The 24,111-nt window shown below is 55.7% G+C and overlaps 2 protein-coding genes across 2 annotated transcripts; both read right to left on the minus strand.

Annotated features, from left to right (window-relative positions):
* Positions 1–5,512: 5,512 nt before the first annotated feature.
* On the minus strand, positions 5,513–9,775 carry LOC311201263 (dnaJ homolog subfamily B member 13-like; the record flags this gene model as incomplete). The annotated part of the gene is made up of 8 exons (XM_084275621.1): positions 5,513–5,666; positions 6,399–6,475; positions 6,573–6,686; positions 6,870–6,983; positions 8,211–8,368; positions 8,873–9,034; positions 9,317–9,420; positions 9,708–9,775. 8 exons carry the CDS (start codon positions 9,773–9,775, stop codon positions 5,513–5,515), a joined length of 951 nt encoding a protein of 316 aa, XP_084131747.1.
* A 638-nt stretch (positions 9,776–10,413) lies between these two features.
* LOC311199205 (proteasomal ATPase-associated factor 1-like) lies at positions 10,414–23,639 on the minus strand (the record flags this gene model as incomplete). Its single annotated transcript, XM_084273272.1, has 12 exons — positions 10,414–10,853; positions 11,870–11,952; positions 12,786–12,868; positions 13,508–13,623; positions 15,110–15,201; positions 16,787–16,981; positions 18,693–18,843; positions 20,081–20,179; positions 21,212–21,301; positions 22,180–22,283; positions 23,462–23,502; positions 23,593–23,639. 12 exons carry the CDS (start codon positions 23,637–23,639, stop codon positions 10,776–10,778), a joined length of 1,179 nt encoding a protein of 392 aa, XP_084129398.1. The 3' UTR covers positions 10,414–10,775.
* Positions 23,640–24,111: the final 472 nt, after the last annotated feature.

Here is a 24,111-nt window from a genome sequence, read left to right on the forward strand (position 1 = left end):
GCCTTGGTGGCTGTTCAGCAGGTATTGTTTATGGTGGTGCTGGGCGCACAGGGGATCACATGTGTTTTCCTGCTTCACTGAGTCCTCCCCTGCAGCCTTGTCCAGCCTTGGCTGCTCCTCTCCAAGACACCGGGGACACAGCCTGGGCTTCAGCAGACTCATCTGGCCAAGCACCTTCTTCCTATTGGTTGGAGGGAGGGATCCCCAAGTGGGATCACACTGCAGGCTCCCCTTGCAGCCCCTTGCCACAGGACCAGAGACACCTGTAGCTCCTTGTAGCACTCTCGCTCCACGCTGCACAGAGTGTGGATGACCTCGAGGACCAGCTACTCCTTGTCCATGTCCATGGCTGGGTGTCTGCTAGGAGAAGGCTCCATGTCCGTGCTGCTCATGGCCTGTCCCAGACCTGTCCATGGCCCTGCTCTTGGTCAGTCTCCAGTGGCAGATCCAGTGGGAAGTCTTGGTGAAGGGCTGGCCCTGGCTCTGTCCCCAGTCCCTCAGGATCTTGATGGGTCTGGAGGGCTGGCGATGGCTTGAGAGCTTCCAGCTCCTCCATGGCACCGGGCCAGGGCTCGGGGAAGGAGTAGCGGGCCTTGGTGAAAGCCCATCTGAGAGAGATGTGAAGAGAGAGACAGCGGCATCCCGACCGCTGTGGAGGGAACACGGTGCTGGGGTGTGAGACTCATCTAGAGGTCAGCCTTGCTTCAGGGCCTCTGGGTCGAGCCTCGGGGCTTCAGGGCCTATCTCCACTGCAGCCCCTGAGACGCTGCTCAGCATTCGGGGGCCTGGGTGAGGGTCCCCTGTGGGTGCTGCTGGCCCCGTTCCGAGCCCACCCACATCCCCAGGCACCAGCACACCCACTGGGATACCAGCCACCTCCACCCCACTTTTTGGGGTGCCAGCGGTGCCTGAGGCCGGCTTGTGCTCGCAGGGGTCGGGCACTAAGGGGCTCGCACCCAAACCAGGGGAGGGAGGGAGGAAGGGATAGAGGGAAAGGTTGGGGGATGGATGGATGGATGGATGGATGGATGGATGGATGGATGGATGGATGGATGGATGGATGGACCACAGCATTAGGAACAGAAAAATATTTATTGCTCCAACATTGCAGATGGGGGGTGACCCAGGGGATTCCCAGCCACAAAGCCAGAGGCAGATCAGGAGCTGGGAAACGTGTTCTTCGCCTTGTTCTTCGCAGTGTCACCCCCAGGCCTTGTGAAGCACACGTAGAGAGGCTGGCAGCAGCTCAGGTGGTTCTGCTTACAAGACATGCACACTGGTTATGCCAGTCTCTCAATTATTGCTAGTAGAATGCATAGCTGATTTCAGGGATGTCTTAGCTGTTTGGTGGAAGCAGGTTGACCTCCTAAGGTTCAAGTCCTCTTAAAGTAGAATCATAGACTCATCAAATGATAGAATGGTCTGGGTTGGAAAGGACCAAGAGTGGGAAGCACTTCACCACGGATCATGAAGTTCCAACCCCCTGCCACAGGCAGGCCCACCAACCTCCAGGACTGTATCTACAAGGCCCCACCCAACCTGGCCTTGAACACTTCCAGGGATGGGGCACCCACCACCTCTCTGGGCTGCCTGTTCCAGCCCCTCACCACTTTCTCTGTAAAAAACTTCCCCCTAATATCCAACCTAACCCTTCCCTTCTTCAGCTTCACTCCATCCCCCTTGGCCTGATGGTGAGATGTGCAAGGGAGAGAAAGAGGAGGACCCAAGCTGTAACTGTCTGTTGCTGAGGAGCAAGACCTTAGAGTTAGAAATGTGATGCTCAGGAGTTACCAACGTGCAAACTGCACTGTAGAATTTACTGGGAAGGGAAGGGACCGTAGATGGCAGTCTCTGTAGATCTCTCTTTTCAGCACTCTTCAGTGCTGGTCTCAGGGTTTAGAAAAGCTGGAAAAGATAGAGAAGTGTGAAAGCATGAGGAGAGGTCTTGAGAACCTTTCCCTTAACCGAGTTTGTAGCTGGTGAAGAGGTGAGGGCCTGTGTTAGGTTTTTAAACTCCTGAGTGATCTGCAGAAGGTGAAGAGGAAAAGATTTGCTGTTCCTTTCAGGTAGAATGTGTCATCTAATACATTTTCAGGTGACATGTCCACAAGAAATGCCTTGGGAAGTCCTAATGGCAAGAACTTGAAGGTGTAGAAAGCTCTTGTGGATTTTAAAGATTGTTAGACCATTTAGTAGATGAAAAGACACCGGAGGCTGTTAAAGGCCTCTTGGTCAGCAGGTGCCTGAGCCTGCAGGCTATCAAAGCTGGGAGAGTATCTGTCAGGCGTTGCCGTACGTGTTTGCATTTTTCTTCTCACCCATCCTCCACTGATCTCTGAGGACAGGTCGCTAGGTGGGAAAAGCCTGCTGGAGCAACGGTCTTACATTTGCCATGAAGGAATGAAGGTGCTTTGATTTCCACCCTTGCTTTTGTTACCCCGATTGTCGGCTCGTCCTGATGGTGATGCCTTGAGAAGCAGGAATCAAAACTCCCCAGGCTTGGGAGAGTGGGGAAATGCCAATGGTCCTAAAGAAAGGACTTGAGGTAGACACATTAGTGAAACAGTAATTTATTATACATTCTTGCAAGTGCTGGTGACCTAGCAAAGTAGGCACAGCTTTGGTCAGTTTGTAGCACTTTTATACCACATCCTTATTCAAATATCATTAGGTTACCTGATACACGTATACATATTCATAACCTGTCCTGCTTTGTATTAAAATGAGTTCCAAGAAGTGATTTCCATCAACTCCTCCCCACTGCGCCTGCGCACTGCTGTTTGATGGTGGTTGTTGAGGGTCGTGGAGATGAAGTCAGATGGCTCCTCTTCCTCACCGCAAGTAACCTTCGGTCTTGAGCAGACTCAGTTACCCCTTGACTCTGATCCCAACTCCAAGTTGGGTTTCAGCAGGTTTTGTGTACCTTCAAGGACAAGGGGGAGCTTGAACTAGTTACAATGAAATGCTTTGCCTGCATTTGTGACCCATTAGAGACAAGCACGGAATTCATGAACAGATAAGGAGGAGGGGGGTACTGGAACTTGTCAAAGAAGTCATTTTATTTCCACAGAGCACATAGTCCTTGAGTGTGTAAGTTACTTAAAATATGGTATTAGGCTCAAACTTATGTCCCACTTGGTGTTTCTTCTTTATCAGTGAGGCAGAGTCGTTCAAGGGAGGCATTGTTTATAGGAGGTCACCACTGTGGCACTTCAAGCTATTCCTTAACCCTTTACAAGTGTCTTAATGCAACATTTCAGCAATGTGGAGACATAAGTCCACAGCTTTCCCACCCCATCACCCATTACTTAGCAAATTAAGCTTTAGGTGGGTCTCCAGGCCTGGTCAAAACCGGCTGGAGTCTTCTTTTTTTTGTCATGCACCATCATCATGGTGGAAATACTGGGTTCACTGGATTCACGTATGCGTGAGCTTCCTTTCTACAGCACTCTAGCCAGGCAGCAGGGACAATGTCCTTGCTATGGCTATAGTGGTGTGTTGTTCCCCTGCTATTAGACTTTCAGGTCATCACAGCCTACCCAACATGTGCGGTTTCACCTCCCGCAGCAACCAGAGAGGTGGGTGTTGCTGAGACTGAGAGGTCTCTTCAAACTCAGATAGTTGGTTTAGAAAGAATCAAGGTTTTCCTGTTCTGTTATCGCTTTCCTTCTAGGCAGAGGCCCCATGCTTCTTGTCGCAGGGTTGCAGATGCCGTGGCGATGTGTGAACGATGCCGCACGATAAAATTCTATGCACTGTGAGGAGCTCTTGTTGTTTTGGTTTTGGTTTTGGTTGTGGCTGGTTTCTATTGTTGTTACAGCTGTGTACACCAATAAAGTTCAGTTTTGTTCAGTTACCAAGAGTTTCTATATATCCTAAATTCTTCTGCAGAAAATACAATAACCCTTTTCAATTTGCAAAAGCAACATTTCCCAGCGTTTTCCACAGTGATTCCTGTTATTCCTGCCTGCTGCTTCCAATAAACTGCCCCTATGGGGCCTGGTCACAGCAGAGCTTGGGGCTCCTGTGCCTCTCATGGGGGTTTAGAGGTGTTCTCCCAACCCTGGGTGTGCCCCTGGGAATGGCCAAGGGAAAGGGGATGACTGGGGAGAGGCGGGGAGGGGAGAGGCAGGGAGGTGAGGGAAGGGGAGGGAAGGGGAAGGGGAAGGGGAAGGGGAAGGGGAAGGGGAAGGGAAGAGGGAAGGGGAAGAGGGAAGGGGAAGGGAAAAAGGAAAAACATTGCAGCCAGAGGTGCAAGTCCCTGGCCAGACTTGCCACATGTGGGCGCAAAGAGCGACTGCCCCCCACTCCAGGTGGGAGGCACCCCCACTGCCCTTAGAAGAGACCAGTCACCTGAAGTGGGCTGTGCAGCCTTGATGCCACAGCGATGGCCACACCCAGCCCAGCCCCCTGCCTCTCTGTGTCCTTGCACAGGGTCTGCTCTGTGTCTGCTCCTGGGACACCCCAATCCTGTGTCAGACCCCCCGCCCCAGCCCTCCACTCTCCCTGTGGAGCACCCTGTCCCCTCCAGCTGCCTTGGGGAGTCCCCCAATTCTCTCCTAACTGCCCTGCCCCGCCAGCCCCAAGTGGGGTTCTAGGGGTTTCCAGGCCTCACCCACACCCCTCATCCCTTCAGGTGGGGACCCCAACCTCCATCCCTGCCTCCTGTGGGGGCCGTGGCACCTGCAGCAGACAGCCCCCACCCCTCTCTCCACCCCAAGACTGAGTTGTCACCCCCCGCCGTGTCCATGGACAGGGAGAACCAGGGAGCAGGCACCCCAAAAACCATTGCTGCCTCCTCCCCCCATGGAGGTGGTTAAGTTGAGCTCAGGGCAGGATGGGGACGGTGGCAGCTGCAGCGCCTTGGCCCTGCTCCAACATGGGGGAGGGGGGAGGGGGCGGACCCTGAGGCTTTCTACAAGGGGTTTGCCACCCTTGTCCATCCTCTTCCAAAACGCAGCTGCTGCTGGAGTGGAGGAAGATGGGACAGGACATCCTGAGCCCAGACACTCTGGAAGGTTCCTGCTGCTCAGGTCCTGGAGCCTTGTGACATTCCTCACCTATGAGCAGCTGAAATGGGGCCCAATGGCCATGGGCAGGGGGTCCCCTCCTGAGCCCAACGCCTGAGGCCATCGCCACCATCCTGGAGGCACCTCAGGGATCACATCTGCCAGAGCCCAACCGTTGTCATGGCTACAGCGAGGCTTGGAGTAAATCTTTTCTGCTACCTCCCAGTACTCCCCTTGCCACCCCCGCACGCCCAAACCCTCCCTGTCCTCATGCATAAGCTGTGCTGGGAGTACTGCAAGCCCCCCTGCTCCCCCCCTCCCCACAAGAATCCTCCATCACCCTCTGGGTTGCTGCAGGCTGGCACCATGTTGGGAAAACAAGGTGGAGCTGAGAGACGGGAGAAACAGCCTCAAGGATCCCAGGGCTGCACCCAGCTCTGGCCTGTGACAGTGCTGGCTCCAGCACTTTATTGGTGAGAGGGGAAGGGGAAGGACATTGTCCCCTAGGAGAGGAGAGCCCTTTGTAAGAGCAGTTTCTGCTCAGCTGTAAGGTTCTTGGGAAAGCAGATGTTGAAGTAGATGAGGAGGTCGCCCTTGCGCCTGGGGTCGTGGAGCAGCGGCATCCCCTCCCCTGGCACCACCTTGCAGTACTTGGGGCTGCAAAGCAAAGGAAGGGGCTGAGGAGCCACAGGACAATCCTGGCCTGGAGCCCACAGCCACGTGTCACGGCACAGAGCCCCATGCACGCTTCTCAGGGGGTTTCTGGAGGTCACTTTGCTCCTCCAGCTTCAACTGACAGCCCGTCCTCCTCCAGCCTCACATCCCCACGTCCCGTGCCCTGTGGGCTCTACCACCCAGCCTTCACCTCACTGCCTTTCCCACCTTTTTCCAGGTCAATCCTGAGGTCATGACACTAAGCTGGGAGGAAGTGTTGATCAGCCTTAGGGTAGGGAGGCTCTTCAGAGGGATCTGAACAGGCTGGAGTGCTGCACATGGGACAGAACAACCCCGAGCAGTGCTACAGGCTGGGGGAGACTGGCTGGAGAGCTGTCAGGCAGAGAAGGGCCTGGGGGTGGTGGGTGACTGACCATGAGCCAGCAGTGTGCCCGGGTGACCAGGAAGGCCAATGGCATCCTGGCTTGTGTCAGAAATAGGCAACCAGGCTGGGGAAGGGGCTGGAGGGCAAATCCTCTGAGGAGCGGCTGAGAGAGCTGGGGGTGTTCAGCCTGGAGAAGAGGAGGCTGAGGCTTTAAGGGCTTTTCCAACCCTGTGACTCTGTGACTCTGTGATTCTTCCCGAGCGCCTGTTCATCTCCTTGGCCACCGAGCTCTGCAGAAAGGCCCCATCTGGCCACCCAGCCCAGCCATCCATCTGCCCAGCAGCACTTACTCCACAATGTCGTTGATGGGGATGTTGAGGAGCCGCCCGTCCAGCGTCTTCACGTCCACCGTGCAGCCGATGAGGGCCTGCAAGGCACGGGAGTGGGACTCAGAGCTGCATCTGCAGCCCCAGAGGGAAAGCAGAGGTTTGGGCTTGGCCCCGTTGCCTCCCTTGGCTCTTTACCTTTCCCAAGGTGATGGTGCTGACATAGGTGAGGTTGTCGTTGACTCTTTGAAACCTCGGGTGGAGTTTCTCTTGGACAACAAAGGTGATGTCAGATGGGATGATGTTTGGGCCCTAAAATTAAGGGGAGAAAAACCCAAACTGAAAAGACACCTGGGGATGGTTTGCTAGAAACCAAATGGTTTTCTATCAGGACCAGGGAATTGTGCTGGGAGCCATGTGACAAAGTGCCCATGGCCTGGAGAGATGGTTGGTCCTGAGGAAACCCGGCCCAGAACTTCCCACCATGACCATTACCTGGTCTCCTTCCTTCTCAAAGGTGATGCGAGTGCCCCGCTTCCACCCCGGCTGCACCTCGATCGTCAGGATTTTCTCTCTCATGGTGCTTGTCTGACCATCTTCATTCATCACCTGGGGGAGATGAGGGGATCAGAAGAGCTGGCTCAGAGAATCACAGACTGGGTTGGCTTGGAAGGGACCTCCAATTCCCCCCCAGTGCCTCCCTGCCACGGGCAGGGACACCCCCACCAGCACAGCGTGCCCCAGGCCCCATCCAACCTGGCCTTGAACCCTGAGACGCAGCCAGGGGCAGCCCCAGCTTCTCCAGGTACCCTGTGCCAGGGCCTCCCCCCTCCCTGGGAAGGATTTCTGCCCCCCAGCCCCTCTCCAGCTGCCCTCTTGCAGCTCAAGGCCATTTCCCTGGGCCCGGCCCTCCCTGCCCTGGGCACCAGCCCCTCTCCAGCTCTCCTTGAGGGATGGGAAGGGGCTGGGAGCTCTCCCCAGAAGCAGCCTTCTCTCCTCCAGGCTCAGCCAGCCCAGCTCTCCCAGCCTGGCTCCAGAGCAGAGGGGCTCAAGCTCTCCCATCATCTCTGGGGCTCCTGGGGACTGGCTCCCACAGCTCCATGTCCTCCTTGTCCTGCGGACCCCCAAACACAGGGGCAGAATCCCCCTTTCCCAGCCCTGCTGGTCCTGCTGCTGGGGATGCAGCACAGGACAGGGGGGGCTTTCTGGGCTGCCAGCGCACAGTGACAGGTCATGGCCAGTTTCTCACCCACTGGTACCCCCAAGTCCTGCTCCTCAGGGCTGTGACACCCTGAGGGACAGCACGGAGAGGGGGTCACAGCTGCTCTGCTCATCCAGCTGCGTTCAAGCCGGTGCAGAGGAGAGTGAGGGTGGCTCCAACTCCACAGCATGGCAGGGACAAATGGAGTCAGACTGAGCAGGAGACACTCAGGGCTGGAACCAGGAGATGGTGACAGCAGGAAGAGGGATACAGATTGCTGACAGCATGAAGGAGATGCAGCCCCAAGGGAAAATGAGTCTGTGGTTGCCCAGGAAATGCTGTGTCCCCTCTCCAAAATAAGCCCCTTGTTCCCATCAGCTTTTACATCATCCCCTCCTGCTGATTTCCCCATCTCCAGCCAGAGGAGGAGGGTACCAGCTCAGATCCTTCCAGCATCTGTGCTCAGTCTGGTTCAGATTCCTCTCTGTGGCACAGCACAGATGCGGAGTGCCGGGGTCTGCCAAGCCCCCTGAGCAGGACCAGCTCTAAAACCTCAGGTTCTGCCACCAAAACATCCTACAGCCAGAGTCCAGACCCAAATTCCTCCCCCTGCTGAGCTCCCCACCTCCACCCACCCTACGGGAGATCTTAATCTTCTTGGTGCAGCCATGGAAAAGGTCTTCAAGGGAGAGGTAGAGATCCCGCACGATCGGGGGGTCTTGCTTCATCGCTCCTCTTCCTCGCAGCCCTCCGAAGGGCAGGATCAGCTCCGAGCCATCCTTGTCAAAGAACTCTGGGTGAGTGAGCAGAGCAGGGGGTCACCTCACTCTGACCAGAGGTCGGGGAGTCCCCTGGGGTCTCCTTATCACGGAGCACCCCAAGGATGCCAGGCAAACAGGAACCTCTCATCTCCTTCTGCTTGTGACCACATTCCCGCTCCAGCTGAAGTGGTCTTTCCCTAGGAGTGTGTTTATTTTGAATCCCAGGACCTCCTGAGCTGGAAGGGACCCATAAGGCCCATCGAGTCCAACCCCTGGCTCCACACAGGTCAAGTCAGAGCACCCCAGGATGTGGTTGCCCCTCCTGGCTGCTTGCACATGCTGCTGGTTCAAGGGTAACTTGCTATCAACCAAGACTCCCCCAAACCCCTCTCAGCACGACTGGCCTCCAGTGCCTCATCCCCCAGCCCGGGTGTGCAGCCAGAGTCACCCCTTCCCAGGGGCAGAATGCAGCACTTGCCCCTGTTAAACTTCACAGCCACATGCTCATGTGTTAGGAGAGTGTCACCCCCACCTACCTGCAAAGGGGTTGTCTCCACCAAAGAACTCCCTGAAGACTTTGTCAGGGTTGTTGTGAAACACGTAGCCCACGCTCCAGGGGTTCTCGTCCCCAAACTCCAAGGGGATGCCACCTTTGAGACCCTCTTCTCCATACTTGTCGTAGATCCCTTTCTTCATGGCTTAGGGAACAAGGAGCAGTCAGCACCGGCCATGGTCTCCCACAGCAGGGGAAGAGCCTGAGATCCAGGCTGCGATCGGGAAGAGGCTGGAGAAGGGCTTCCATCCCTCTCCAAGTGGGATGGCAGCAGGAAGAGCTGCCAGCTGCTGGGGCTCAAGGGCTGATGCCACTTCCATAGGGTGCTAATGACAGGGGGCTTAGACCTCTGGCCGGAGCAGAGGCGTCTCACTGCCAGGCCCACCCCCCCCCCAGACCCAGGGGCAGGGACTGTCCCCACACTTACGGTCGCTGAGCACATCATAGGCCTCTGCCAGCTGCCTGAACCTCTCCGGTGCCCAGGGCTCCTTGCATTTGAATGGATGATTCTCTAAGGCCAGTTTCCGATAGCTATGGAGGGGAAAAGAAGGGAAAAGCCAGCCTTGCAGCCAGCCAGCCCTGGGGGGGCGGGGACGCGGGGACAGGACACCCCCAGCCCCGGCTGCTCCCTCCCTCCTTCTCCCAGGATTTGTGGCCCTGCCGCTTCTCCCAGGCCCCTCCCTCCTCCCCACCTCCCACTTCAGGGCCCTGCTGCGGAGACACACGGGGCTTCCCCCATCCCCAACACCCCCGTCCCGCACCCCCCCAGCGCCGGCCGGCCTTGGGGCTCCCCTCTCCGCCAGGCCGCAGCCCCTCACGCCTTCTTGATGTCGGCGTCCGCGGCCCCCCGCTCCAGGCCCAGCACGGCGTAGTAGTTCTGCCCCATGGCGTCCCGTTGCCATGGAGCCCGGCGCTTCCGGGCCGCGCAGGGCAGCACGGCAGGGGCAGTTCTGCCCTCCCGCCCCGGGCCCCGCCTCGCCCGCGGGTTCTTTCTATTTCCTTTTAAAAACACTTTGGCTTTTTAAAATGAGTTTTCCTGGAGCTCCTGGAGAGAGTCCAGAGGAGGGAGGCACACGGAGAGGATGAAAGGCCTGGAGCATCTCCCCTCCAGGAAAGGCTGAGTGAGCTGGGGCTGTTCAGCCTGGAGAGAAGCAGCCTGAGAGGGGATCTGATCAATGGGTATCAATATCTGAAGGGTGGGACACAGGGGGACATGGCCAGCCTCTTCTCATTGTCTGTGGGGACAGGACAAGGGGCGATGGCCTCAAGTTGGAGCACAGGGAGTTCCACACCAATCTGGGGAAGAGCTTCTTCCCAGTGAGGGTGAGGGAGCCCTGGGACAGGCTGCCCAGGGGGGTGTGCAGTCTCCTTCTCTGGAGATATTCCAGCCCCGTCTGGACGCCGACCTGTGCGACCTGTCCTAGGGAGCTGCTTTGGCAGGGGGGTTGGACCCGATGGGCTCTGGAGGTCCCTTCCAACCCCTGCAGTTCTGTGAGTCTGTGAAAATGTATTTCCCACATGGTGTTACTAAAGCAGTTGCTTTATTTCAGGCCATTCTGCCATAAGGTCACCCCCACATCCAATATATTTTATTATTTTACACACACACCCCCCACGCCCCATGCCAGCAGTGAGAAGATGTGTGGCAGCACAAGACCCTCCCTGACACCTCAGAGCCCCTCTCTCCAAATTTAAAAAAATAAAATCCAAAGTTGTCCCACAGTAAGAAACATCCCCAAAACCAGCTGTACAGAGCCCGCTCATCCCAACGGCCTCAGAAGATTCCACAGGCCTCAGAAGCTTCTACACACGCACCTCAAACATACCACCCCAGAAAATAAGCTTGGAAGAGTTACTTTGGTGCAACTCCACACTGATCCAGGCAACTAAAGGTCAGAAAGTTGGTATCTCCTCACTATGCCATCTCTGCAGCACGTGTAAATTTGCTTCTCCCAAGCAGCTACCTGAAAAAGAGGGAGGGGAAAGTGAGTGGGATTTAAGGAGAGTTGCTGCTCAAGTGACAGCTAACAGCCTGTTTCTGGCATTGATTCCAGAGGTTCTTCTGTTAAATGCAAAAAGGGGGTGAGACACCAAGGAGTTGTGTGGGTCAGATCTCAGCCTCCACAGGAGTGGTACTTAGAAGGGGGAAAACTGGCTGGCAGAGCTGGAGTGGGTTGGGGAGACCTTCTCAGCACCTACAGCTACCTGACAGGAGGCTGCAGAGAGGTGGGCAATGGTCTCTTCAGCCAGGGGACAGGAGATGGGACAAGGGGAAATGGGCTCAAGCTGCACCAGGGCAGGGTCAGCTCAGATGGGAGGGAAAAGTTCTTCCCTGGCAGAGTTGTGGGGCTGTGGAACAGGCTGCCCAGGGAAGGGGCTGAGTCCCCATCCCAAGGGGGTGTTTAACAGATGGGGAGATGAGGTACTGAGAGATCTGGGTCAGCACAGGACAGGACTCCCTGAGCTTAAGGGACTTTTCCAACCTGGTGATTCTGTGGGTTAAAACCAAAAGCACATTTCCACTGGCACCACCAAGCTGAGAGCTGAGGGAACCCGTGTCACACTCCCAAGGGCAGCGGGGTGTCCGGAAACACAGGAGCCAGAGGCCTGCTTTTGGGTCCCGAGTCACCAGGGGGCAAGAGAAGAGGCAGCAGTGCCCAGCCAGCTGTTGCTTCTACCCCCAAGGATCCTCCAAGCAATTAATTCACAGCTCAGTTAATTCTGCCAGAGCTGCTCCAACAACCAAGCTACTCTGCTGCTTTGGTATCGCTCCTGCATGATGCAGATAAGAGGCCAGAGGGTTTGTTTATGCCAAATATTTAGATTATTTGGGGGAGGGGGGGAAACCAGCTTAAAAGGCAACTGTGTGAAGGAACCTGAGGTGCAGGCTGCCAAGTCCTGAGATAAGGGCAGCTGCCTGCTACCTGGCATCAAGCTTCCCTACACCCCTTACCTGGGGTGATAAGACAGCATCCCTCACCTTGTACACAGGGTCACAGTCCGCTTCTGTGAGATCCAGGATGTAATCGAGGTCTTGCTGAATGATGAAGCAGGTTCCATCGCCTGGCCAGAGGAAGGAAAACAGGGCGATTAGTGAAGTGAGCCACGCTCTTAATTACAGACAGCTCCAGTGGGCCCAGTGAAAAGGCCTGGGCACAGAATCCTGAGGTTGGAAAAGACCTTTAAGCTCATCAAGTCCAACGCAGCCCCCTTCCTGGGCAGCCTGTTCCACAGCCCCACAACTCTGCCAGGGAAGAACTTTTCCCTCCCATCTGAGCTGACCCTGCCCTGGTGCAGCTTGAGCCCATTTCCCCTTGTCCCATCTCCTGTCCCCTGGCTGAAGAGACCATCACCCACCTCTCTGCACCCTCCTGGCAGGTCAGTGGAGGCGCTGAGAAGGTCTCCCCTCAGCCTCCTCTTCTCCAGGCTCAACACCCCCAGCTCCCTCACCCACTCCTCAGAGGATTTGCCCTCCAGCCCCTTCCCCAGCCTGGCTGCCCTTCTCTGGACTTGCTCCAGGACCTCCATGTCCTTCTGATGGTGAGGAGCCCAGAACTGGACTCAGCACTGGAGGAGCAGCCTCACCAATGCCCAGTACAGGGTCACTGATCACAGGGTACAGAGGGAAACATGCTGTGAAGATGTCAGAGAGATGAGAAAAGGCTCTAGCAGCCGAGAGGCGCCCTCAGACCCTATTCTGGAGGAACACAGGGAAGGTGAGGAACGGAACTCATGATGCCAACAGCAGCCATGTAACACAGCTACATCCCCTCACTCATTGCCAGGGACACACTGCCCACACAGACTGTGCTTATATGTAAAAGGGTAACGAAGAGCACAAAGCTCCTCAATTTGCTTCTACAATTTCTACTGGAAGAGGGGAACACTTGAGGTACCTTGGCTGGCGATAAATCCGTCTCGGTATGGGAGCAGCGACAGCACTGGTGCTCCTGATCTATGGATCACCTGGATTGGAGCACTAGAAGGAGGAGAAGAAACAAGGAAGGTGGTTACAGGCTGTAGTCAGGAGCCCACCCCAATGCGTGAATACGAGCTCAGGGTTAGAAGATAACAGGAGGAACATCTGCAGGACGTGGGGGTGTGATCAGTGATCACCCAGGAGTGTCTGGGAACTGAGCCCAGGGAACACCACTTGTGACCGGCCACCAACTGGATTTAACTCCATTCACCACAACTCTTTGGGCCCGGGGATCCAGCTCTTTTTCTTACCCAGTGAAGCGTAAGCCCACCCAAGCCCTGAGTAGCCAGGTTCTCCAGGAGAGTGCCCTAACAAACAGCATCAATGGCTTTACTAAGTCCAGGTAGACAACATCCACACCTTGCCCTCTTGAACAGGCTGCCCAGAGAGGTGGTGGGTGGCCCATCCGTGGGTGTGTTCAAGGCCAGGATGGTCTGGGGCCTTGGGCAACCTTGTGTAGATCCAGGCCTGGAGGTTGTTGGCCCTGCCTGTGGCAGGGGGTGGGAACTCTATGATCCTTGGGGTCCCTTCCAACCCAGACCAGTCTATGATTATATGATCCTTTTACTGAGCAGGTCGCCTTCCAGTAGGAGATCATGTTGGTTGTTCAATAACTCCCAGCTCCTGGCACACACTCACCTAATATTTCTCACATCCAGCTGATAGATGTTCCCATCCTGAGTCCCTGCTAGGATGTAGGTACTAGAGAGGAACGTGCAGCAGTTGAACGCATCGGATCCGATGAAGAGGAACACCTGAGGACACAGAACAAATGCAAGGGTCAGACACTGACAGATGAGGCCACGGGACACCCAGAAGTTCCAGGAGCCACAGCACAAACTGGCAAACCCAGAGCCAGGTTAGTAACCCCTCAGCCCTGCTCCAAGATGGGCAGGAGAACAGGTCTCCAGGATCAGTCTCGCCAAGTCAGCAGACACGGCGCAGTCAGGAAATGCTCCTGGATCCTGGGGTTGGACTCGATGATCCTGTGTCCCTGGACTGGGCACTGGTGAGGCTGCACCTCGACTGTTGGGTCCAGTTCTGGGCTCCTCACCGTAAGAAGGACGCCGAGGTCCTGGAATGTGTCCAGAGAAGGGCAACCAGGCTGGGGAAGGGGCTGGAGGGCAACGCACAGGATCACAGAATGGTCTGGGTTGGAAGGGACCCCAAGTTCCCACCCCCCTGCCACAGGCAAATTCAGGGTTCAACTCCCAAGATCAAAAATTCATTTAATATAAAGGCCTCTCATCAAGGACGTATCAGATATTAAACTGATAAGAAGAGACACTACACTCTTAGCCAAAAGGCCGAGATTTGATCCTGCGTGGAGTGGCTGAGGGAGCTGGGGGTGTTCAGCCTGGAGGAGGCTGAGGGGAGACCTCCTCACGTCATGATCCGTCGTGTCACCGTGTTGAACTCCATCCCACTGGCCTCTCCCCATCGATCCAAGCTGCCCAGGTCCCTCTGGAGGGCATTCCCACCCTCTGCCAGATCCACACTTCCCCCTAACTTGGTGTCATCTGCAAACTTACTGAAGGAGCACACAATTCCCTCCTCCAAATCATCAATGAAGATATTAAAGAGGGTGGGTTGGAGGACCAACCCCTGAGGAACACCACTTGTGACTCCATTCACCACCATCTTCCCTCTCCAAAAGGAGAGCAATGGACTGCTGACCACCTGAGGTTCCCTTCACACCGTGGTTAAAACACCAGGCAGAACCAAGAGCAGCTTTCCACTCTGGATGCAGGAGGCAGCCTGCGGTTCCTGCACTCACGGTGACATCTACTGGCCAGTGTTTAAAGAGCCTTTCATTTAACCCAGTACCTGGGTTAAATTCCAGAGCCAATTCCTAATCCTTAACCTCCCCCCTCTCAAATAAATCTGGCCAGTGGGAAGCACAGACAGCACCACTTTGTGGTACTGGTGTTTCGTTTAGAGCATATCTGGGGAGCACACAAGCCCAAAGGCAGGTGGATCAGCTCCCCACCACCACCTGGCCTGGCTCTGTCCCGTTGTGTGGCCTGGGGGGGACCTCACCAGGGGAAAGGAACAGGATTAACACTAACCACCTCACTGATCTGGGTTGTTTTGAACCTGGTTTCATTCCTCAGCCCAGTGCTCTGCACAGCCACACAACCCACAGCTTCCAACCCAAGGAAACAGAAGCCAAAGGCCTGATGCCTCTGAGCGGATTTTCTAGCACCTTCCCCAGGGAAACACCTCTGAGAGTCCCCTTACCGGCTGCCTGCTCTGCAGTCCCACTCCTTGAAGCTTCTTATCTTCTCGAGCCAGCAGCAGGACTTTCCCTTCTGTCCCAACCTCACGGTCACCTGACAAAGACATCAGTTCACTCCAGCGGGGGACGGAATGAGCCTTGGTGATACCCAAACCTGACAGCTGAACCCGTAATGGTGTTAACTCTGTACCCTGAGTCTCACAGTTTTGGGTGGCTGGGTTCTCATGGAGAAGGGGGGCTGCCAAAAAGCAGCCAGAAGCTCTCTGCAGGCCCCACAGAGCAAACACCAGATGGCTCAAGGCCGGAGTCGTTGCTGACCAAGGCCGAGCCCATCAGCGATGGTCACAGCATCTCTGGGAACCACAGTGAGGAGAAACAAACCCTCAAGCAGCTGCTTTGTGCCCCCAGAGAAGGGAGTGAAGATGTGAGGAGCTGTGCAGCTACCAAGGGCAGGGAAGGGGGGAGGAGGCACCCCAGGTGCCGGAGAGAAAGATGCCCCTGCAGCCCCTGGAGAAACCCATGGTGGAGTGGGTGTCCCCCCACAGCCCATGGATGATGACAGGGAGCAGAGATCCCATCTACAGCCCATGGACGATCCCGTGCTGGAGCAGGTGGGAACACCTGAAGGGCGCTGTGACCCCGTAGGAATCCCAGGTGTGAGCAAGCTCCTGGCAGTGAAACCTGGAGCCTGTGGACAGACAGACCCACACCGAAGCAGGTCTGCTGGGTGGGAGGGAGGGAAGCTTGTGACCCTGTAGGGGACCAGGCTGGAGCAGTCTGGGTGGGCCTGAAGGTCGGCTCCCCATGGAAGGACCCACGCTGAGGCACTTGGTGAGGAGCTCAAGCCCCACAGGAAAGGATTCATGTCGGGAGAAGTTCCTGGAGGACTGTCTGCTGTGGGTGGGACCCCACAGTGCAGCAGGGAGAGGGGGTGAGGAATGCCCCCATCCCTCCCTCCCCAGCTAAGAAGGAAGGAAAACAGCTCGTGAGAAACTGACCCAAATCCCCATTCCCCCAGTCCCTGACCCTCCCCGTTCCACAATGGGGGGAAGAAGGGAGTGAAATCCTGGCTAAAGCTCAGTCTGCTGACAAGGGAGGGGTGGGGGGAGGTGCTTTAAGATCTGGCCACACTTCTCATCACCCAACTCTGGTGTCACTGGGGGTGCAGGGCAGTGCCATCAATTAGAGTCTCTCTCCTTTATTCCCTGTTGAGTCTGTTCTGCCCCTGACGCTGATTGTGGAATGATCTCTCCCTGCCCTTATCTCCACTCCTGAGCCCCTCAATATCTATTTTCCCCCTGTCCAGCTGAGAAGGGCACTGACAGAGCAGCTTTGGTGGATGTCTGGCCTCCAGCCAGAGCCACACCACCACAAGGAAAGAGCCATGTGTCTCCAGTTCACTCCACATAAAGCTTTTCCTTTATAATACTCAAATTCCCTGGCTGTGTAACAGTAACTGAGACACCCCAGGAGCAATTAGAGAGACTCAGTCGGTCTTAACCTGCTTGATAACGCTCAACTCCTCCACAGGACCAGAGTGCTCTGGTCTGGTCACCCAGGGTCCCTTCCCCAGATAGGAGGGGCACAGAAGCAAGCCCCACACTCAGCATTATTGGTGACAAACCTAAGCAGTTTGGGCTAGGAGAAGAAATATGAATTTTTAAGAGCAAGATCCTTACTAGGAGCTTTTTCAGGCGAGCCCAGGTTGAGGGAGCTGTCAGCAGCACCCACAGCGATGCCGTTGACAGGAGAGCCACAGTCAGCGATGACACCCAGGCAGGAGGATTTCCCGCAGTCCCAGAGAAGCACGGTGCCATCCCTAGAGCAGGAGAGGACATTTCTTCCCCGATCCACAATGGCAGTGTCCAAAATACCTGTGTCAAGGCAAAGGCCACAGTCAGACAGACAGCATGGAAGACGGACAGACGCAGCAGCTCATTGCCCAAGGTGAACTGCGCTACAAGCCCCAAAGTGCTGATCCCAGACTGCCACCGGTCACACACAGCCAAACTGGCTGAGCTGGAACAAGTCTGGAACGAGGTGTACGGGGAAGGCAACAGCCCCCAGCAAAGCAAAGCATATGGAGCAGGAGCCATCACCTGGCACAAAGGCAGATTATCACCAGTATCATGGAAGAACTTTTCATGGTCAGGGTGAGGGAGCCCTGGGACAGGCTGCTCGGGGGGTGTGGAGTCTCCTTCTCTGGAGATATTCCAGCCCCGGCTGGACACCGACCTGTGTGATCTGTCCTAGGGAGCTGCTTTGGCAGGGGGGTTGGACCCAATGGGCTCTGGAGGTGCCTTCCAACCCCTATGCTTCTGTGACTTCATGAATCACCAGTAAAATAATTGGCAACACCTTGCCTCAGACTGAGCTGATATCACAGCTGAGTTTCCAGCTCCAAAATCAGCCTCTAACTTGGACAGAAGTCCAAGCCCAGCCCAACTCTGGATCATGCTAAGGCTTGTGTGGGGCAAGAAGCATCCACATCATCCAGCTACAGCAACATCAGAAGCACAGTTCATTCCAGTTGCTAACATCCCCAAAAGAGTTAACCATGGGGATGTTGAGTCTGGATCTGAAAAATGATGGTTAGAGGATTTAATTGATGCTTTGCAAATCATCTGAGGAGCAGCTGAGGGAGCTGGGGGTGTTGAGCCTGGGGAACAGGAGGCTGAGGGGAGACCTTCTCAGTGTCTCCACTGACCTGCCAGGAGGGTGCAGAGAGGTGGGTGATGGTCTCTTCAGCCAGGGGACAGGAGATGGGACAAAGAGAAATGGGCTCAAGCTGCACCAGGGCAGGGTCAGCTCAGATGGGAGGGAAAAGTTCTTCCCTGGCAGAGTTGTGGGGCTGTGGAACAGGCTGCCCAGGGAGGGGGCTGAGTCTCCACCCCTGGGGGTGTTTTAAAAAAAGGGTAGATGAGGTACTTAGGGTTATGGTTGTGCTTAGGATGGGAATGGTTGGACTTGATGATCTTAAGGTCTTTTCCAGCCTTGTGATTCTATCAAGCTCCCAGAACTCAAATAGAAATATCTGTAGTGACTGCACTAGATGAAACTCTTCCTGTCATCGCCCTGTAGAGAGTGGCCTTCAGCCTCACCCTAGAGCTGTTTATCCCAGAATCTCCTGACTTGGAAGGGACCCATATGGATCACCGAGTCCAACTCCTGGCTCCACACAGGTCCAGCCAGGTTTATCCTCAGAACCGGCACATCTTTTAAACGCATTTCAGATTTCTGAGGGGGCAGAAGCCAAAGCCCACAGCCCTGACCACATGCCACTCAAAATCTACCTCTGGCTGGGCTTCTGTAGCCAAGTCCCAGCTTTTATTGACCCTTGGTTAGCCCTGCAGCCAGGGCATCTTCACATGGTGACATCCTGAGACTTGGAGGAGTCAAAATATTTCCCCAAAACCCAAAGGAGAAAAAGGAAAAAGGGGTTGTCTTGTCTTGCCTTACAAGGGAGGCTTCTCCCCTCCTGGGCAGCCTGTTCCAGTAGGCTGGTGACTGACCGTTACCCCTCAGGCACAAAACAGTTATACACATGGCAGATGAAGCAGTATTTAAAGCCTGAGCACTCTGTACCTCCTTTGTGACCTTTAAATGTTACTACGCAGCTGGCATCTTCTGCTGACCAGATCTTTAGCTGGGCATCCATTCCTCCACTCAGAACCACCAGGCCCGATGGAAAAAACCTGCAACAATTCACATCATACACATGGCCTTCCAACAGTCTCTGGAAAACAAAGAACTACGTGCTAGTTCCATTGTTATCACCCTTACACAGAGCGACTCTTGAGCTGTGACACTGGAGAAGAGGGGATTGTCCCTCTCTGCTCTGCCCTCGGGAGGCCCCAGCTGGAGTCCTGTGTCCAGAGCTGGGGCCCCAACACAAGAAAGATGTGGGACTGTTGGAGAGGGGTCAGAGGAGCCATGGAGATGATCAGAGGGCTGGAGCACCTCCCCTACGGAGAGAGACTTAAGGAGCTGGGGGCACCTCACTGCAGCCTTCCCTTCCCTAAAGGAAGCAGATAAACAGGAGGGGAAATGGCTTATTAAAAGGGTAATTAATGGCAGGACAAGGGGGGTGGATTAAAGCTAACAGAGGGGAGGTTTAAATTAGATATTAGGGGGAAGTTCTTTCCAGAAAGAGTGGTGAGGGGCTGGAACGGGCTGCCCAGAGAGGGGGTGGGTGCCCTGTACCTGGGGGTGTTCAAGGCCAGGTTGGATGGGGCCCTGGGCACCCTTGTGTAGCTCCAGGCCTGGAGGTTGGTGGCCCTGCCTGTGGCAGGGCGGTTGGAACTCTGTGATCCTTGGGGTCCCTTCCAACCCAGATCAGTCTGGGATTCTAAAACTTGGTGTTCACACGTGGGCAGTGGATTAAGCTCAAATCCTCTGGGTCTGGGTTCTTGCAAGGGAACTCATCTCAATTTGAGGCAGGCACAGAGCTGGCAGGTCCACTTTGTGCCTCCCTCCACTGCTGGAGTCGCTAATTACACAGCAAAGGATGCTACATTTGGTTCTAAGAACGGGTGAAATGTCTTTATCCATTGCTAAACAAGCAGCTGACAGGTCAAGCTGCACAAGAACCACAGTAACCGGTGTTTCTAGCCACGACCCAGTTAATTCATCACAGGCAGGAGTCTTTTTCCTCACCTCTTCTCTACTGCAGAAGCCAATTCAGGGCTTGCAGCACACAGGTTAGGAGCTGTCATTCCTAACTACCCTTTCTCGTTTTCAACCTGGGATTTCCCTCTGGATTGCCAGCCATCATTTCCCTTGGGAGCAGTCAGGCTTTCCAAGAGATTGAACTTCAAACCTCCCAGGTGGATAATTTCAATTAGCTCTGCAATCAAAAGTCAGGTTCCCACCTTCCCTAGGCCACAGTGTATGGGTAGCCTGACTGAATTCATGGTCAAAGGACTTTGTTAAGGTCACAGCCAACACACAACATCAAAGCTAGATGCTCTTACTCTTATTTCTCCATTTGCAGCCTGCCAGATTTTCATGGTCCCATCTGTGCTGGTTGACACGCCGAGCCCACCGCCGCTGGAAATGTCGAGACAGGTAACCTGCAGGAGGGTGGAAACACCAAACATTAGCTTTGTGTCACCTCCTACATAGGGTTTTCTGCTCCAGAGCCTAATTCCTTGCTGGGGGAGACCTGCTAAGTACATCCCCGGGTGCTACTGTCACCCCCAGACATACACTGCTGGGGGGATTTAAAGCACCTCGCAGAGTTTCCATCACCACGGCTTCACAGTTCCAGCCTGGTAACGCTCTTCTAACACTTAACACCCTTACACAAGGACAAGAATCATCGAATCACAGACTGGTCTGGGTTGGAAGGGACCCCAAGAAACTTCCAACTTGAAGCCATCGCCCCCTGTCCTGTCCCCACAGACACTGAGAAGAGGCTGGCCATGTCCCCCTGTGTCCCACCCTTCAGATATTGATAACCATTGATCAGATCCCCTCTCAGGCTGCTTCTCTCCAGGCTGAACAGCCCCAGCTCACTCAGCCTTTCCTCACAGGGGAGATGCTCCAGGCCTTTCATCATCTCCGTGTCCCTCCTCTGGACTCTCTCCAGGAGATCCCTGTCCCTTTTATACCAGGGAGCCCAGAACTGAACACAACACTCCAAGTGTGACCTGACCGGGGCAGAGCAGAGGGGGATGATCCCCTCCTTTGACCTGCTGGCCACGCTCCTCTTCATGCACCCCAGGATCCCACTGGCCTCCTTGGGCACACTGCTGGCTCATGGCCACCCTGTCACCCACCAGGACCTCCAAGTCCTTCTCTGAAGAGCTCCTCTCCAGCAGCTCACCCCCAGCCTGTACAATTCTTTCCCAAGTGCAAGACTCTCCACTTGCTTTTATCAAACCTCACCTGGTTTCTCCCTGCCCAGCTCTCCAGCTTTCCCAATCACAAGCAACTTCCCCAAGTTTCTCTGATCCTATAACATTTAATGACCCAGTTCAAATATGAAGTCACACTGCTGGTCAACCCTCAGACCAAGCATGCAACACGCCTGAGACACGCTGCGAAAGCTCGGGGTCAGTCCCATGTGTTTCCCCCCCACCTCATTTCACAAGGTTACTTACACTTTTCTGATGAATCCTGGAAAAAGTTGTGTAAGGAGCCAGAAACTTTGTGGATGCATTTTCATGTGGACAAGAAATGAGAATGCTTTTCTAGAGGAGGGAAGAAAAGGGAAGAAGAAGAGTTAGAAGGGCCGTCAGGCTGTCGAGGTGGAACTGTGGTTTGGACCTGGCTGTGGTCTCTCAAGAGCCTGAGGAGGGATGAAGCAGAGTGTTGGGCTTGCTTCGTTCTACTGCTGCAAGACACAAAGCCTGGGGTGGGAAGTGATGGCCATTATGGCCACAGGAGTTGGCTGGGCCTGTGTAGAGCCAGGAGTTGAACTCTATGATCCATGTGGGTCCCTTCTAAGTCAGGAGATGCTAAGATTATGGGACACACGACCCCAGCATGATCACAAAATCCCAGGGGTTGGAAGGAACCTCAGGAGATCATCAGGTCCAACCCCCTGCCAAAGCAGCTCCCTAGGACAGGGCGCACAGGTCGGCATCCAGACAGGGCTGGAATATCTCCAGAGAAGGAGACTCCACACCCCCCTGGGCAGCCTGTCCCAGGGCTCCCTCACCCTCACCAGGAAAAGTTCTTCCATGAGAAGATACTGGTGATCTCCTGCTCCATATACTTTGTTTTGCTGGGAGCTGTTGCCTTCCCTGTACACCTCGTTCCAGACCTGTTCCACCTCACCAGTTTGGCTGTGTGTGACCAGTGGCAGTCTGGGAACAGCAGCTTGGGGCTTGTAGTTGAGTTCACCTTGGGAACTCAAGATGGGTCTTGAATACCTCCAGAGAGGGAGACTCATGAGCGGATGCTACGGACCAGCTCCAGGACCCAGCACAGGCGAGGTGCCAAGGACAGCTGGATAATCCATGCAGGGAACTGGGAAACAGTTTTAGGCTCTTATTTTGGCTGGTATAACAGTACCACCCCTTCACACACAGAAGGCAGTTACCGATCCCCCAGCCCACCCCAGCACCTCGGTGACTTCCCCAACCACGAAGCCCTCGGAAGCAGCGATGTCAGGGACGCCCTCAGTGCTGAGCCCACGGCGGGTCAAGCTGCCGTACAGGGTGGGCTTCCCTGTGGGGAGAACAGCCATCAGCTCAGCCACCTCTCAACCCCACCCCCTCCCCAGCTTATCTTCCCCTCAGCCCGCCCCAAACCACAGGGCACCCCTCCCAACCACCCTCAGCCCTCCCTGAGACACAGGAAACACTCCCAACCGCCCTCACTCCTTCTTACACAGCCCCCCAACTGCCCTCATCTCTCCTAACCCACAGCACCCCTCCACCCCCTTAAGCCCCAGACTTGAGGTATTTAAAAGAGGTGTAGATGAAGAGCTTAAGGACATGATCTAGAGGTGGACCAGGCCCTGATTGGACTCGGTGAACTCAAGGGTCTCTTCTAACCCAGGGGATTCTAGGATCCTGTAAATGCTATTAGTTTCAACCTCGGGTTTAGCACTGTAAAAGTGAGTAAGATCTTGATTAACCTGACAAACACAAGGAAAAGTTATGGATTCAGCTGGACCTGAAAGGAATTTTGCTGCAATTCTTTACACCAACCCAGCCTGGAGCATTTCATATAATTTAGCCCTTAGAGACAGATTTTAGAACAAAACATGAGCACAGAGTTGAAAACTATTCACTTGCCCTGTTTATACTAGATAAAAACCTAATTAATTTCTTGAATACTGCATCCAGCTCTGGAGTCCCCAACGTAAACAGCACATGGGACTGGTGGAACAAGCCCAGAGGAGGCCACGGAAATGATCAGAGGGCTGGAGCACCTCTGCTGTGAAGCCAGGCTGGGAGAGGTGGTCTGGGTCAGCCTGGGGAAGAGAAGGCTCTGGGGAGATCTTACAGCACCTTCCAGTCCCTGAAGGGGCTACAGGAAAGCTGGGGAGGGACTTTTCAGAAGGGCAGGGAGACACAGGACGAGGGGGGACGGGTTTAAACTGGAAGGGGGGAAATTTAGATTGGATAATGGGAAGAAATTCTTCCCTCTGAGGGTGGTGAGGCCCTGGCACAGGGTGCCCAGGGAAGTGGTGGCTGCCCCCTCCCTGGAGGTGTCCAAGGCTGGGTTGGATGGGGCCTTGAGCAGCTGGGGCTGGTGAGAGGTGTCCCTGCCCATGGCAGGGGGCGGGACTCAACCATCTCTGCGGTCCCTGACAGCACTGCCCGTGCTGTGTCCCCGTGTGCCTCCTCTCGCCCCAGCCCGCCACCCCCTGATCCCCCCCACACCGCCTCAGCACTCACCAGGGCTGCGGCAGCTCAGCCAGGCCTCACCCTCGTCCCTCCTGCGGAGAGGAAGAGCGGCTGTGAGCGGAGCCGGAGGAAAGAGAGCAGAGAAGGGAGCGGGGGAAGGGGACGGCGAGGGCCGCGTCCACCTCAGCGCCCGGCTCCAGTCGCTCTGCACCCGCAGCGCCGCCGCCATCCCAGCGCGGCCGACGCCGCCTCTGCCGCCTCCGGCCTGCCCGCCGCCCCCCACCAAGCGCAAAGGGAAAGACGCCGCCAGTGAGCGGGCGCTTCCGCGGTCGCGCCCCGCCCCGTCACCGGGCTTAAAGGGGCCGCGCTGCGCCGCTGGGTAGGCACGGGGAGGGGTATGGGGGGGGGGGGGGGGCGGGGGCGGGCGCGGGCGCGGGCAAGGCAATGGAGGGGGAGGGGGCAGGCAATGAAAGGGGAAGGGAAAGGGAAAGGGGGGCCGTGGGGGCCGGTGCTGGACCCCCGCGGGAGTGGCATAGAAAGTGCACGGCTCGTGCTGGGGCGAAAGGGCAGGTGGGGGGTGAGGAGGGTGCTGAGCACCCACGGGTGGGGTGTTGGGCACCCGGAAATTTGTGCCCCCAAAGAAGGGGAAGGTAGCACCCCAAACCCTGCTTCCTTGCTCCAGCCTGGCTCAGCGATGGCGA

The sequence above is a fragment of the Gallinula chloropus genome, assembly GCF_964237585.1.
Source record: "Gallinula chloropus genome assembly, chromosome: 1".
NCBI lineage: Eukaryota > Metazoa > Chordata > Aves > Gruiformes > Rallidae > Gallinula > Gallinula chloropus.